Source organism: Varroa destructor, unplaced genomic scaffold, assembly GCF_002443255.2.
Source record: "Varroa destructor unplaced genomic scaffold, Vdes_3.0 BEIS01000002.1, whole genome shotgun sequence".
NCBI lineage: Eukaryota > Metazoa > Arthropoda > Arachnida > Mesostigmata > Varroidae > Varroa > Varroa destructor.
The window spans coordinates 34,302,869-34,319,833 of NW_019211455.1; the positions used below are offsets into that span (position 1 = coordinate 34,302,869).

The 16,965-nt window shown below is 36.5% G+C and overlaps 1 protein-coding gene and 1 long non-coding RNA gene across 9 annotated transcripts in view; one reads left to right on the forward strand and one right to left on the reverse strand.

The window, feature by feature from the left end:
* The window catches only part of l(3)80Fj (lethal (3) 80Fj), a 74,429-nt gene that overhangs the window by 42,603 nt on the left and 14,861 nt on the right, over window positions 1-16,965 (reverse strand). For 4 of the 8 annotated variants that reach the window (XR_002670792.2, XM_086979858.1, XM_022791027.2 and 1 more), the window contains exons 1-3: window positions 15,635-15,769; window positions 14,668-14,827; window positions 10,856-11,097 (exon numbers count right to left, since the gene is read on the reverse strand). Coding sequence is in view for 7 of the 8 variants with exons in the window: in XM_086979858.1 (XP_086835984.1) it covers window positions 10,856-11,097; window positions 14,668-14,827; window positions 15,635-15,673 (441 nt within the window). In the remaining variant the exon portion in view is untranslated. Of the gene's footprint in view, window positions 1-7,967; window positions 8,061-10,855; window positions 11,098-14,667; window positions 14,828-15,603; window positions 15,771-16,965 lie in introns of those variants that run through there. The other 4 variants (XM_022791028.2, XM_022791029.2, XM_086979857.1 and 1 more) reach the window with 4 other exon arrangements.
* Window positions 14,256-15,727, forward strand: LOC147757712 (uncharacterized). The gene is made up of 3 exons (XR_015320849.1): window positions 14,256-14,441; window positions 15,290-15,350; window positions 15,594-15,727. It is a non-coding gene; the product is annotated as an uncharacterized LOC147757712 (long non-coding RNA).

The following is a 16,965-nucleotide window of genomic DNA, read 5'->3' on the forward strand; positions in this document are numbered from 1 at the left end:
GCTAAAAATATTACTCTAGAGCAGCTTAAATGTTACAAGTTTTTACGATTGTTACTCAGGCGGCTGGCTCCCAGCACGAAACGAACTGTGTCTAAAATCAGTCTTAATCTAGGCCACCTCATGTACCCCTACGTTTAGTAGGCAAAAATTTCAGCACTGCATCATCACAAAGACAAACAACAATGGCTTGTTACGTTCAAACATGGCATTTTCAACCAAGCAACCGAGCAAGACGCTTTTTTGGACGTGATGTCCACTAAACTGGTAATGCGAACCCTATTATAAAATGCATTATCTTTATATAGAATCATCTCATTGCCATGTATATTTGTGTATGTAGTGACGTTCATAGCATTTTTTTTAGCATCTATGGGGCCAATAGCGTTATAACTGACGCACCATAAGTACCTATTTATTACTCTGTAGCTAATGTTTCACAGTGGATGGTAACAAATTGATTACAAGCAATATTTCGCGCCATATTGGTTTATTTGAAAAGGTTTGTTACTGCTAAAATTTGGTATGGAAGAGATACGTACCTTATGATGCATTAATTGTCAAGCTACCGGCCTTTTGCACTGAATCACCAGTACTATGAACGCCGCCATAGATTATGCAAAAGTGTACGCATCATACGATGTTACTCTACTCTTTCAAGAGTATAAACAAAAAAGGACTGTACGACAGGGTAACAATTTTGAAATGTACATAATATCTAAACATTGATTATAGCTTCAAAGCAGGCGTCTTGTAGTTTTTCTACTAAGAGTCTACAGATCTGAATCCGATACCAAACAACCTTGAAGGTAGTAGAAAAGGTGTAGAATATATTGAGAAAATTACATATTTTGGCTACAAAAAGTTAGCGGCGACCTATAACAATTATACCGTCCCATTATTGAAATAACGCCCAAGAGATCTAACGCTAGCATCAAAGGGTATATTATTGCGGTTGATCAGTTTAATGTAAAGAGGTGCCATAGTGAAAGGGCATGCGGTTAGACATATATAAAAAGATAATTAATTTTGGGCAGCAAAAAATAGAAACCTAACATTCGCGTCATTAACGTGTAAGTTAAAACACTTCTACACAGAAAACTCTTCTACCAGTGGATTTACAATCCACATTTTACGTGATTGGAATATTTGTTGTCACTTTTTTTCGGAGAAAACAAATACTACAGACTTTTAGCCACAACTACGAGTTAGAAAAAAATGTAGCATAATTGTACAGAACTTTGAGCTTTCTTAATATTTATAGAACTAATCAATTGTTCACATAAATGAAAGAGTTTATTTACAATAACAAGCAGAGTGGGAACGAACATAAAGATCATATAAGATTAAGTTTCGACTCGTGTTTAACAAATATTTTTATAGCTACAGTAGCCTTGGATCAAACAAGAAAAATTGAGGGTGGAAGACGTAAAGCTCCATTTAAGATTGGAAGTGTTCTGACCCCTTTGCCAGTTTTCCTTATTATGATTTCTACGTAAACCATTGTTTCTCTTGTCTTTTCGAGGAACTACGAACCAAGCAACGAATGGATTAGAACAATGTAACTATTTGTGTGACCCAAATTTTAAAGGCCGGCGTGGACTGAATGACTAATGCGCATTTTTTTAATTAATTGCATGTTAATCACGCTGTGGTTATTGTTGGCTAAAATTTCGAAGCTTGCCACTAAAGATTCTAGTATCAAACATAAAAACAAAAAAAAATGATGATTTAGGCTGCGTATGAGTGTCATCTGTGTTTAAGGTTGGTTGCATCAATCAACAACAGAGCCAACTTAATAGAATTTATATTTTTTAGTTCATACAATCTTTTTAATACACAGTTTGTAGTAAAATATAAATATGTTTCCAAATATCTGGAAATATCGAATTCCCATAATGTTCTAAGATCCGAAACATACATAAAATTTTCTCTCGTAAGAATGTCAAAGTATTACTTGGAATGTAAATGATAACCAAATAATATATTATTAAATTAATTTGTTTGTAAAAAAAATAACTTTAAGAAACAAAACATGAACATTTCGATATTTAATAGGGTTTTTCAGTTAAGCATGCAAAGACCTACCAATACAAACCGAAAGAACACTTTACAACGAAAAATAAACATATGTAGATACAGAGAATTATGCTTCGTATATTCTAAAAAACAGTTTTGGAAAAGGATTGGGTACTGTTCTTGCCGTTAAATTAGAAAAAGTACTATTAGAAATGAAAAGCTTCGAACAGGAAAATGTGGTGAACGATCTATTTTGAACACACTAATGTATACAACATTTTTGATGATTTGTTCGAAAGTCATTCTTCTGCGAAGGTACCACAGACAAACTTTTCGCAACTCGAAATGCTGACAGGAGAGGCGTACATTTTCCAGATCCATAGCAAGTCTTGGAATATCGCAAATCAATGATAGGAAATTATTTCTGGACTACAGAACTTCCACAGCCAAAATATTTCGGGTTGGATCTGCAATATATGACCTCCGCAAATGTTTAACAACGTTTTTAACTAAGTCTAAATTTGCTACAAAACGGAATTACTAACCCACTCACAGTGAAAAAAAAGGGTGGAATAGTAGCACTTGGCCAGTAAAAGATGAGCTCTAAGAAAGAAAAGCGATACACAAAAAACTACAAATACTACCTCTAATATACATATATAATGGTCAAACCAATGGCTAACTGACAAATTTTGTGCGTGGATTCTTTATGTTTTGATTATTTTCTACTTTGCCTTTGATAAAACAAGTCTTGGGGAACACGTGCATAATAACTGATTTGTCTCCTGAGAGAAAAAGATTACGCAACTGTTTAAAGTTATACGTCGCTAGCCAGCTTGAAAAGTACTGCTTATGCTCTTTCCAAACCTCCTACTAATTTGGGCTACAAAACGGCGGACAATTGAAGCTAAAAGCTAATCTTCTTAACTGTGCAAAGTACAGTAACAATTTGGTGTTATCGTTTTCACTGTTACCATCCAAACCCAATCTATAGGCTGCTTAGCAAATGACCAGCTACAAAAAGTTAATATTGAAAAATAGATTTTAACTTTGCATTCATTTTCATGAAATGTTCTCCATTAACGACATTCCAAAAGGGTAAGGAGCAGAACAACTGTTGTTAAGCTGTTACTCTGTGACACAACTCAACGACAAGGTTTCGTCGCATTTAGGACACAATTTGGAAAGGAAAAAGATTCTGCGTAACCCGGAAAGCCGACCGAGCAGAAGCATATCCTTAGAATTTTGTGCTTTGCTCAGAACATTGCAAATCAACCCTATTTCTGGAATACAGATCTCTGCTTGAACCATAGGCATATTGCCCAAAGCTTATATGTTGCAACGTGTCGATTGTAATTTCGTCAGTCAAGCTGAATTGCCTTAGTCAGGCTCCACGTTATGCCTTAAGTACTCAAAACGATCTATTATAATATCGGGTATCTATACTCGTATATAGAATAATAATAATAATAGAATGGTGGAATACAATGGACTGATGTCTATATCAGTTCATTGTACCAACCGCCGCCACGCAACCTCTGTGGGATGCCCATTCCGCGGCCATTGTCTCTTCATGTGTTGAGCAATTTGTTGACCATTCGCTCAAACCAACACACTCCAAGCTCTTGTGGGACACGTTGTTTAGCTGAATTCCCCGCGCTGAGTCTTTTGAATAGTCAGCGATACCCATCTTGTACAAACTCTCGTACCTTGGATACATCCCAGCTAAGTGCCTTCATATAGTGTAATTCAGGAACCTAATGTCCTACAAAATATGCGTTTAGCTTGTCGTAATGGTTGACGGCCGGTTCGACGGGGTTCCAGTCAGCTTACTTTCATTTTTACATGCAGCCAGCGGGAAAATACGGCAACTGTCGACCTCGGAGAAAGATTCCTCTTTCTGTACTACACTGTGTTTCGCAAGAAGCCTAAGAGTTACTCAGATTAACCTCATTAAAGTCTGAGAACGCCAGTGGCTTGGCCTGCAGGAAAAGCAACCCCTGTTTTCTGCTGCTGATTTTACACAGGCACACTTTCCAACATGTGAGCATACTTATTACCGTCAACCAATGCGAATACACCATTCCGTGTTGTCAAGAGTAGCTTTTCAACAAAGACTACCGGTTTACAAATGACACTTCCAACTTACGATTGGACTAGACACGATAAAGAGCTGGAATAATTTTTCGAACTTCCAGAAGTTGCCTTTGAGGACACAATGTTCTGAGCATCTACCTCACATTTTTAGCGTGAAGTGAATGCGAAGCCTATTAATCACGTCGGTTCTTTCTGGCAGCTAATCTCAAACCAAATAGATTAATTGCGCATGCAAATTAAGCCATGCTGTTGCGATAAAACTAATAAAGGTAAGTCGCATGTTTGCTATAAACACGAATTTTAGCCCCACCTCATCAAGCAATACTCCCTTGGCCTGCACAAAATTCGCAAATATTTCTCTTCTGGTCTAATCAGGGTTGAAGAATTTCTCTGGAGACCCGAGCTTTTGCTCCGGAAAGCGATCTGTAGGCTTGTCCTTCATTTTTTGCGACGCATTTGTCCAGCGCGGCTCTGACGTACCTTTTGATTTTTCGCACTGCTTGGTCTTCAGATTATTGTTCTTGGGCTCTTGCAGGTGAAGCTTGTTATGTACAAACGTAAAATAATAAATTGCCCGCTCATTTGCTCCTAAAAAAATTTTCTCACAAGTGTTTATATCAATCCGTTCATTTATCATCTTCGTTTACCTTCACTAGCCAGCATCGGTGTTATTTGAAAACTGATATCCGACGGAAGTGTAAATGCCAAAATTGCTGAAAAGCCTTTAAATTCAGATTTAGGGTAAGGCTTGAAAGTAAGTTTTGAAGATGAATGAACTTCCGCAAGAATTCGCTATGTTTTGCAATAAAGGCACAAGCGCTACCTATGCCAATTAAAAATTTGTGCTCTTCATTGTCAAGATACGTTCTTACAAGAAATGGCCTGAAGATGGTTCTATTGTTTTCCTTTTTGGGAATAATGGAAAAAATGCTTTCTGTAGTTACTGCAAAAGGTTGATAACGTATCGCGGAAGTTAAGCAAAATCGACACGTGAATAACCATGACATTGCCAAAAAACTGAACATCCGCCATTTTAAGAAAGCCGCCTACAGAAAAGGCTTTTCATCTGTCGATTATTTTCATCTGCAAAACCGCAACTAAATTGAACTGTTTCTATTGATCACTGCTGATGAAAAGTGGGTCACAAATTACAATCATGTGCAAACAAAAAAATGCCCCATAATCTCTGGGAAAGTTCAAACTAACCCCAAATGAAGTGATGTTATGTGTTTGGTGAGTCTGGAAAACAAGAGTGCAATTTTTGTTGTGTGAGTTGCTGTTATTTGGTAACACGATCTAGTCGGACATCTAGTGTCAATAGTCTACAGTATTGAAACAAACCGTTAAAAAAATCGACCGGACCGAGTAACCAGAAAAGGCGTGGTCTTCTACCGTGACAATGCATGGCAATTAAGCTGTCCAATAAGATACTGAGAAAAACTGAATATGAAATTTTAATCTATCCGCCGTATAGCCCAGATCATCTCACGTTTCTGTAGAATAAAGTGGTGTTAAATTAGTTTCAATAGAGGGATGCAAAAATAATTTGTTACAATTTTTCGCCCGGAAACTACAGTTTCTAACGGTACAGTGATGGAATTATGGTGTTATCGGAAAAATTGTAGTAGGTCATTGATCAAAATGGCACATGTTTAGTAATATTGTTATACTTTGGTATAGATTACTTGTATTGTGGCTGATCTTGAGCTCCTCCAACTCGCTCTCGAGTACTACAACCTCTCGTATTTGCCGCAATGAAAAGCCGCACTAGTGTTTTTCTGCCCTCAAGTATTACTCTGTCCGTTTTCTGAAGTAATAACGCCCCAATAACGTTTTTGTCTTGTGTTTCCTTTGAGTTTTTAAGCGTCTTTACTTCTTCGAAACTTCAGCAAGACCACGGCTTTGTGGATGATATGATGATGAAAGAATGCGTTTTCTTCGAATACTTGTAATGCTGGATGGCTGTCGGAGACTAAAAGGTTACGGTTTCCAATCCCCAAAATAAATCAAGTACCTTTAGCTACTAAGGTGTTAGGAGCTAACCAAATTAATTTTGAGATCTTTCAAAATATGCATTAATCAATAAGAGAGATTCATATTTCAATGGTCTTACGAAATCCTATGAAGGCTATCAAGTTTTTTCGCCGGAAAGGCTGTGATAGGGTCCAAATTTAATGCAAGGTTGACATGGTTTAATTATCTATACCTGTATCAACCCAGCGCTAATGTACACTTCATCAGTCTAGTCCTTTCATTACAGCATATCCTAGACCCCCTTTTTGCAATACTTGTGGTATCAGAATCGGCTACTCCATACAGATAGGCCAGCAATTATATCTAGTAGCATTGCACCTTGTAACAGATTTTCTGGCTTTTTTACGTCCTCTGCGGCATTGGGTAAGATGTTCGTTGCTTGTCGTAAGCGTGTATAAACTTCTACTTTAACACTAAATAAGTTCATCTTCAGAAATTTTTCAGCTGCCATAACCCTAGACAGCGCACGTGCTTATTTAGAATCGAAGTTTTTATATACCGAATATCGAAGTTACACTCAGAAGGTAACTCAACGTTGTAATCATGCTGCTACGCAAGCTGGTGTACCCACTGATAATCAAAAAGTATTAGTAGAGCCTTATGGTAGGTCAGGAGGGTAAATTTTCAACCGTGTATACCAGTAAGTTTTACTAAGCAAATAGTGTGTGCATCATTACTGCACCAAATTCATATTAACTTGCATCTGTAGCAATTGTAGTAGATCACGGAAAGTAAGCGACGAAAGGTTTGTATTCCCTCACATTCTTAGCAGAAAAAAGTGGTAGTAGCAATTTAATAGTTCTGGAGACTTGATCGTTTCTGATATGCCTATGAATCTTTTACACTGAGTTCACCGCAGTTAAGCTTTTTGACATGCCTTTTGCAATTGAATTTTACAACGCAGGTTCAATAATCGTTATTTCAGAACCGCTATTTAAGCTCATTGATATTGAATGATCATGGTCGGGGGCAAACAATATCAGACAAACGTGTCCATAGTAATCTCCAAATCCTAGACCAAACCCACATAGAGGGGAATATCTTAAATTTACTGAAGAATGCTTATAATCTTCAACATAACTGCCCGCTTGATCAACGTGCGGGATAAACATTCCGGAATGGCATACACTAATGAGTAATAATACACTAATAATAATGTCACCATAGTATGCACTACGTGTAACGTCTGGGTGGTCTCTTACCATTGTATTTATTGTCTTTGTAACATGTACTTAGTGAATGTGGTTCTGAATATTGGCACATGTGTTTTGTTGCAGTATCATGTCACCCTTTCGGGGTGAATAAAAATGTGTGACTGCGTATTTTGTATGATCGCATCGGTCTTGACTTCGCTGTTAAGAGTCTTTTTTTTGCAAGAGCGCAAATGTGCAAGCAATTTCACTTATCCCATCGTACTCGAGCATTTAAAACCATAGGTATCGCGTTAGTCAGTTCAGCCATTTAGTGTAGACGATTTACATCACCCATATAATAATCAGATGTTCCGTCCTTGTTGTTTTTGCATAATATGCGTAAATATCTTGTCATTAGACAAACTCCAGACCAACAAATCATCTAGCATTCACACGATTCTGTGTTGTTAACTTCAGATGTTTTTGGGAGGAAAATATGGGTATATATGGGAAGGAAATATTTAGAATACCGACGCATCGAACTTTCGAACTAAAAACCGCAACTCCCCCTTCTCGTTTAGGATTATTCTACTGGATATCATATCCCTACACTTTGTTATCCAATTCTCGAATATTAATTCGTGATATGAAGTTCAAAGTCGTCTTATTGTAGTATTCGTTACGTACGTACATACCGGTGTGCCAATTTCAAGTAATTGAATCAGTCTTGTAATCTGATATTTTCTGCTGCTGACTCTTATTCCGTATCATTGCCGTACCTGGATTTAATACAGGATTCAAGAAGTACTGTAATTGATTTAGGTCGATCTCTCATCGCAAAATGTTATGCATTTTGTGACCCAGTAATCACGGAAATGTAATTAAATGACACAGCTCCATTGCATTTGGGACACAATTTAGAAGGGGAATGAATAATTGTATATTGTCACAGGCTTATGTGTGGGACTACACACGTGGTGTTTACTATTTGCACAAACAATTATATAAAATCTCTTACCAGCTTTTGGCATGCGCTTCAATATGCTACCAGCTACTTCACTCGTGCCTCTTCGTGTTTGCAAGAACGATAAGAAAAATCAAATATCACTGTTTTTTAATATGCAACATTTAAGTAATTATAAAACAAAAAGTTTTAGTCCACTTGGAAGCTCGATTAGTTTACAGGTCGGCTAAGTTACACCCTTGCAGTAATTTTCTTGTTCTTGCAAGTTTTGCAAAATTTTGTACGTAATGTGAATACACCACATAATGCGAAATATCGCACTTCGCGGTATGATTTTGGATCGCTTAGCTATTTCAAGTTAATTCAACCACGAAACTTTCTAACTTCCAACTTCTATACCAATGCATAAAATCTCTACGAAATGTAGAACCATATTCTAAAGATTGAAGGCTGAATGTCACTAGTTTGTACATGACAGCTTGTGATACCTGGATTAATGGGTTAGAAGAATATTAAAAGAGTATGCAAGGTGCCTTAAGAAATGGATACACCGAATGGATGAACCTTTTTTTCTATTCAGGATATATATTAATCGGAAATAAAAAGTGGATTAAATTAATTTTTAAAAATTTATTTTGAAATGCTACTGAAAGTATGAATATATAACAGAAGTATAAAAGCAATACACACAATACTCACGGAACTTCAGATAGATCTACTTACGCTTAATTAGTCGAATAAAAGATAAGTTTTAAACCGTTCAGGAGGTTTATAGACAATGTTCTGGAAGGTTATGGTGAAACATCCTAAATATATGTATGAGAATTAAATAGACAAATTAATCCATCGAATGTGGAAAATTAGAAAATTACGTTTATATATGTTATTAAGGAAGATTATCTAGATCGCGGAAACAACTTTGCTAACAATTTTTGCAAAAACAAATTTGCTAAGTATTTAGCAAAATGTGAATAAAATGCATTGTTTTTGTGGAAGATTATTTGAACCGATGAAGCAATTGGAGACACATAATTGCACTTATAGGACGGCCATAAATTCACGTGTTATGCAAAAACACCATATAAATTTACCAGGAGCTGAGAGTAATGCGGTTTTTTTTGCAAAAAATTGAGCCACTTTTATATTACAGCGATAGGTGCCAATTACCTAAATTTACTGTACAAATCAGTTTTACAAGGCATTCGAGAAACTTTAATAATGGCAAATTCAATTTTTAACAGAGCAAAGCACCTGCACACTATATTCATGACGACCACCTTGATCGTAAGAACTACCTTAATGAGAATTTTTCAAATGGGTGAGTTCGACAAGGTCTCATATAATGCACTGGCCATTTCCCCAAGCTTGACGTCAATGGATTTTTCTTGTGGACGTACCGTATAAAGCATACGCCAGACAGTTGACGACACTGGAAGATTTAAAACCCGCAATTACGCAAGAATATGTTACAATACCAAATGAATCATTTGTTGAAGTTTATGAATCAATAAATCCCCGATATCCGCAATATTATCGGTTATAATTGTGCATATCTGCAGTAGAAGGAAAAGTTATGCAATTTATGTAGATTCTTTTCCAATTTAAATATCATATTCCTTATGCTCAAATGAAAACTGATAATGCCTTGTAAATTTTCAAGTGTTTATGCGTTTTTGATTTCGCTCACAGGTCAGATAGTATCACATAGGTAAGATTTTATCTAAATTACTTGTTACAAAACAAGTAAAGGTCGACCCATAACTTCTTGCATAATCCTCTCTTATCTCTATCCCCCGTTATATTCTTATTTTTTTCAATTGGATGAGGCACACTTCAAGTAGCTGGCAGCATATGAAAGCTCCCTCGACGAGCTATCAAAAAAGCATATACTGTAAATTTGATACGATAAAAAACATAATACATGCTGAACTTCTTACCTTTGGAAAATACCGCTTTGTGGCTTAAAGCCCTCAGTAACCCTATCCACGTATTTTTATAAATACAAATACTACTAAAATGTAACGCCTAAATGGGAGCAAAGCAAAAGTTGTAGATGTAATACTTAAAAGGATTTAAAAAGTCTTATAAACCCGAAGAAAGTGCAAATTTAGCGCAAAATGGAAATATAAAAATCCCTTTTTCGAATCTTTATCTTAATGGCCGAGTAGTTGGGTAGTGGAAGTTTGCTGCGGAGTAGCCTATATATGGACTACGTAACCAAAAAAATTAACCTGGGGATTGAATAATTATCTCGCGGAAAACAAATTTTGACCTTACCAATTTTCAGTGTTTAAAACGACCAAGCTTTAAATGGCTAGTACCCTCGTGAAGAAGGCTGTTTCTTCTTTTCAAAGTGGAATCTGCTGGTTTTATTTAGCTGAATCCAGCAGGATGCTCTAATCAGTAAAATTAACCCTTCTCTGACAACGGCTCCCAATATTAGCTGATGACAGCTAACTTTTGAGGAGATTTTTTAAACTCTTACTTGGCAAAAATAAAAAATCGTATCATCACACGTGCTCCCCGATACTTCCTCTATCACAGATACTAATTGAGTTATTTATAAATGTAAGCACATAATTTGTCGATTAGCGGTGCGCATTCTACCGACGAGTGGTTCTGCAGCCTCGTGATCCTCGCCGATAGCTTCTAATGTCACAATGGTGAGACGGACGGCGAAAACTCCAATTTTTGCAAATTTGGGTGCAACATGGCATTGACTCTTGCCGATCCCAGTGGCTGCTAATGCCTGACCTATATATGTAGCACCTTTGTCTGTTTCACGCGCACACACTCCGACTGTGTCGATCAGCCTGTCGCGGGAGCCTCCATCGAAGTAAGTAAACAGGGCACCTGTACACCACAAAATAAAGCTGCGATGAGAACTTTACAATCGTTAATCAAACATTTCAGTTAGTAATATGTTTACTTTGCAAATTCACGCATCAAAACTGACTTGTGACACCTCTATAGCAAACCGTTAGGTAAATATTTTCCAAGTATGCGTGTTCTGCCGCACGAACTGACCGTTCATTAGAAGTATAGATATTTGGGATTTACAATAGTTTAGATAAGACTTTTAGTGTTTATCGTAAGAGTCTAGAAGAACCCACATTGAAGTTACATAAGTTTTTGCAGCTTCTCCTGCAACCGGCAGTTATCCATAACGAAAGCAACAGGTTTAAAAAAATTAGCTCAGATATCGAGCTAACCATATTCAAAGCGTCCGAAAGCGGCTAGACTGCAGAACACCAAAAAAGAACTAACACGAAATATTTCTTTCAGGGAGACAAATAGAAATCGTCTGGCCATTACCATAGAATAAATGCTCTATTTTATACAAACACGTGAATAAAAGAGAGAACATTTTTTAAAAAGAGTGCGGGGCATTACAGGCGTTCAGTGTATACCAAAAGAAGTTCTGGTTCGTGTTTTAAGTTCAATCCGAATTTATTTTTTGTCTAGATTCGACCCTACGTAGAATCCAGTTTTATCTGATTTTTTCACCGCGACTGATTTTTATAACTTCAGCGACCTGTTTTTGACTAAGCTATAGAAGCCCGCTTATTGCAATGAAAATTGGAAAGGCGACTAGAAGGACTGCAACCAATGTTTTTTTTTTTGGTATCGCTGTATGATAAACCGCGCCTACATTGGCAAAGATAGGAGTAGTATTTAAAACTACTACGCTGGACTTTTGCTAACTTTCAAAGCCCCATTTCTTGAAAACAAAGTTAAATTAAGGCAAATGCTTTATAATTTGCGGTGAAACCCTGTGCATCGCCCTTTTCATTAAGTTGAAATAATTTTAGTTTTGCAATAACTAAACAACAATTAAAAAAATACCCCAGTTTTATTGAAACATGCGCGTTGATAAAAAAAAACGAGCCGCTTTTTTCGTTAAATTGCTTTAAACGTTTCAGTTTTACTTTCTTTACAACTTTACTTTGAACAGAGAACGGTTATTGAATATTAAACGTGATGAATGGAGAAGATGTTGTAAGAAGGACATATTATTTTTAGTGAAAGGCAAAACGTAGGCCAGTCTGTTGTTATTGCTGAGAAACAATGAGAGGCAATCTAAGTCTGCGACCTATTGCGCCGTTTGCACTTCAATAATCTTCTCCAATTTTTTTGGAGATACCCTGTCTTAATCGCAAAATTATGTGAAAAAATGAGAGTATTCCGATATTGCATTAATTATCATTCATTTAATGCTTTCCCCTTCTAATGTCTCCCGGAACTACATGTCTGTCTTTCAGATCTAACCATATTTTTCAAAACTAAGCCTTTACTTGCAATTTCCCGCTATACTTTTTATATTATAAAGTGTTTCAAAATTATATAATTCTTATAACTATCTTATAAAGTTATAAACATGGCGTAAACTTTGATCTCATTATCAGAGTGCTGAAAGCTTCTATAGAAAACATTTATAGACCTAGGACACCCATGCCGACGTTGAAAGCAGAAAATAGGTGTATTTTGCCACTACTACTGTCTTAACCTTAATACTACTCTACTCTATAGTGCAAATACAAATTCAATGTTTGACATCATAGATTTATGGTTTTTGGTGTGAGCAAATCTCGTTTTAATTCCCATCGTGTTGAATCAAGCGTTCGAATTATCGAAGAGAACTGAATGAATTCTCGGAATTGACAAGTCTTCGAAACTAGATATAACTAACATTATCTGATGTGTGATCTAGCCGCACATAAAGGCGTGCATACATAAGCGAGTTTGGAGAAAAGTTTGATCAGTCGATACCTGCACTCATTGTGCTACATTCTCATTCCTCGAAATCCACTGGCTTTACCCTTCAAATAGGTTTCGCAAGCAGCTATCAGAAGTAACAATGGCGACAACGTGGTCCCTCTACTACCTCTTTATACTGTCAATCTTTCTGCTTGCTCTCATCATACCAGCTACGCCCAGCTATATTAGTAAGTGTAGACACAAAGTTAATCTGTCATTCAACAATCAACAAGGAACTCCGAACAATGCGCAGGTCTGCTAGCGCCTACGTGTTCTTTTAACGGACAAAGTATTCGTATTTTATCAGGAAGCAAAGGTACCTTAACATGCCTATTTTTAAAACTTTTATCGAGAAGACGGCCAAGTCGAACATGGATTTTGCGCCCCCAGTATAACCAAAATTGATGGAAACTGTTTATGGAAAATTATTTATAATTTTGTAACGAGGCACATTATGCTTAACTTTGTGTGTAAGCTATATATCATGTATATTAGTTTCGAAACATTGAATTCCGTTCTTTAAAAAATTATAGATTTGATCAATAAAAAAATTGGAATCTACGCGGTCCAAGTGCAAACTTTTTCATGAAAATAAAACGAAACGCACCTAAATTATGTAGCCTGGCGACATTATCAGAACTTCTAGAATTCATAGACTGGCTCCTGTAGTGCCTCGTCCCTCTCATTTCGCGCATGAAAGCCCGAGACAACCAAAGCTGAAGACGTGTTTGTCTTACTTGAGGAGATAAACTCTGACCAATTCACTATTGAAGTAAGGGCTTTCTTTTACACGAAGATCTTGATACTATAGCAACGTCTTGGACAAAAAGAAACAATGACGTAAAACCGAGTTCTAAAGTGAGCCTGTTCAATAGCATTAAAAGCATTCGACTGATTGAATCGTTAAGAAGATTTATCCGTTAAAACTAGGTCTTCAGTTCTTTAAATGACAGTAATACTTCAGTTTTACCCTACGGGTATCTCTGATTCGAAGCTTGCCTAGGCAACGGCTGTTCAACCATGTCAACAATTGGAAGCAGCTAAGTACCTAACAATCTTTGTCATTCTATGAACCTAATTGCTAAAAATTAACCTTCTTAGCTTCATTCCAACCATAAATAATGTTACAAATTGCTTTGCAGGAAATATTTATCAAAAGTTATGCTACAATAACAAGAACTTTTCTCTTAAAAATTGATGAATATACCCAAGACTATGAAGTATTTTACGAACATTTACTAAACCCTGTGAGTCTCTGTTTAGGGCATAATTATTTAGATATTATAACTTCAGGCATGGGAGGACAGGAAATTGACTGCTTCCTAAATTACTAAACAGAATAAAGTACAACTAAAAATCAGAGTGCGGAATGCCGGTCGCTGAAGAGAGGCGCAGCTTTCAAAAGACACAAAAGAACCAGCTGTTGGAATTTTGCCAAGGTAATCTAAATTCTGTAACGGTAAACGGCCATGTTATCACGTCACTGTCCATATACGTTTAGTCGTTCTCAAATCATATTAAAACTATCACATATGCTATACCTATGTATGTTCAACTTTTTTCTCAATCCTAACTAAAATATGTAATGTCTCTGGCATTCTACTTCCTAATAATTACGCCGCATCTCCACATCATATATAAATCTTGTGTACAGAGTCAAGTTACCCTTCACAAAAAGCCCAAAGAGAACGAGTTTACTCTCTTCGATTAGCTTTCCATGTTTGGTAAAAAAATCCCGAAGTGATATCAGCGCCTCCTTGCGTTGTCGTTCAGATGAAGATCCTGCCAGCCGGATCCATTCAGAAAACATAGCGTCCATCTGTAACTAATACCGTATAATACACATAAGAATCTAATTTAAATAGGAAGCTTTTACTTCTTACCCTCCTTGACACGTTAATATTAATAATATTCACGTTGTTTACAATATTTACCTCATTATCTTTCTCTCCCTTTCTGAGATAAAGATCCAAATCTTGGTTGCCATTCTTTTCCAGATTCCTCTAATTGAACACCTCTGTCCTATATTAACTGTTCATATATTCTCAGTAAAAATTCCTTCATATATTTTAGAGTTTACTGATTTAGTAAGAACTTTTCCGGTCACGAATAAATAAAAAATTCTGAAGCATATCATTCACTAATTAATTTGTTCTAATAGGTTGGATCTCACGCTTTTTCGTAACTGAACACAATCTTACAAAAAGCAAGCTATAAGGTATACATATATACAATTATCTATCTGTCAGCGAACATATAGAATAAATAATTTTATATTTTCCTACAGAAATGACATCTGTTGACGCAATGAGGTAGAGAAAGCCACCACGAAGGTGTCACCGTAAAGGGTTAGTTGTAATTATTTAAAGTACTCAATGAATTATTTTACATTTTTTCGTAGGTATACCGCTGATTGGTAGGGCATTTTCTAACCGATTTTCATATCAAAATTCTTTTATATAATTACTACGAAGCATAAAACGTACTTAATATGCTACTGAAGGTAGAAAGAGAGGATCCACCAAACAGATAGCTTTAAGGTAAACTTATTTCACACCCTGTTGTTTTTCTTATGGCTGGTTCTCAACTAGAAATATTTACCTATGATGGCTACACATCAAGCGAACCTTACCCCGGAATGGTCTCCACCCATGTTCTCCTCGATCAACATGGCAATATCTTTTTTAACACCAGCACAGCTATATTCACCATGAGCAGTAGAAGCAAGAACCGGTACGCTTACGCAGACCGCAGAACGTGTGACAAGATGAATGCATTTGTTTTGTTTGTGCCCTCACTGGCGCAAGATTTTGGTGAGACGCAATGTTCTTTCCTGTTTTTGAAATTCAGCCCGCCTACTGCCTTTGTTGATATTTAGAGTGATTGTTTATCATATAGAAACGTATTTTTCTAATACATAATTACATAATCTTTGGGACCAGCGATGAATTCTGAGCAAAAGACTTGAACTTTCACAATCTATAAAATGTTGAGCAGTGTGGGTCGATTCAAGCAAAAAAGACTTCTATAATTTTTCCTTCATTCATTTGATTTTCAAGACTATGCGTTTTATAGGCGTCTACTTCGTACTATTCTTAATTTACACAATTTGGTTTGTGTTGAAGAAATGTGTATCACAACATATCTTTTCGACAGAGAATATTTTTTAAGTACAATATATAACTTAGAAAAAGAAAGGGCGATGCGCTAACCATAAATATAAGGGAACTAGAGTTGCCTTGACAGGCTAACGTTGGTAGATACGTTTTGTCTGATCTGTATAGTCTACAGTGCAGTCACTACAGTGGTAACGTGTTTAAGCTTAGGAACACGTAGTAGTTCAAGGGCGGGTATAAACAGGCTTCGTTTTGTGCTTAGGGTCAGTCGCCTGAAACACACGTCACGTCAGTACCGGGCGTAAAACACCAGTGTACCAGTATGCATTTGCATAAAATCTTTATCTACCTAATTCCACAGCGTGATGACAAGGCTTGCATGTCCAATGCTTCTTCCCAGTTGCATTATATCTATCACCGGTCGCTGCGATTGATGGCATGAACGACCCCCCTTTACGTAGATTTCTACGGAAGGGATGCCATTTGATCAGGAGGATATACACATGGGTACAAATTAAGAGATACTAAGAGTTCGCTTTCCAAGGTCAGCTTTAGTTTATCTGCAATCAAATTATTACATATTGTCGTTGGTAGTATCCGTCCGACCAATTGAGGTGTATTTCCCAAAAATTTTCCCGAATGTTTTTCCCAAAAAATTTTTCAGCAGACTAACGCAATGAATAGCGACCTACCATAAAACTACATATGCACGACGCATATATACAAAGCATGACAAGTATTTGATATATCTTAGTTGGCATATTAATTCTGTTTTTGAGGCGACACCAACAGAGTTTAGCAATTTTTGCTTAAAAGTTTTTTTTTACTTTCATTAAAAGTGTTTTTA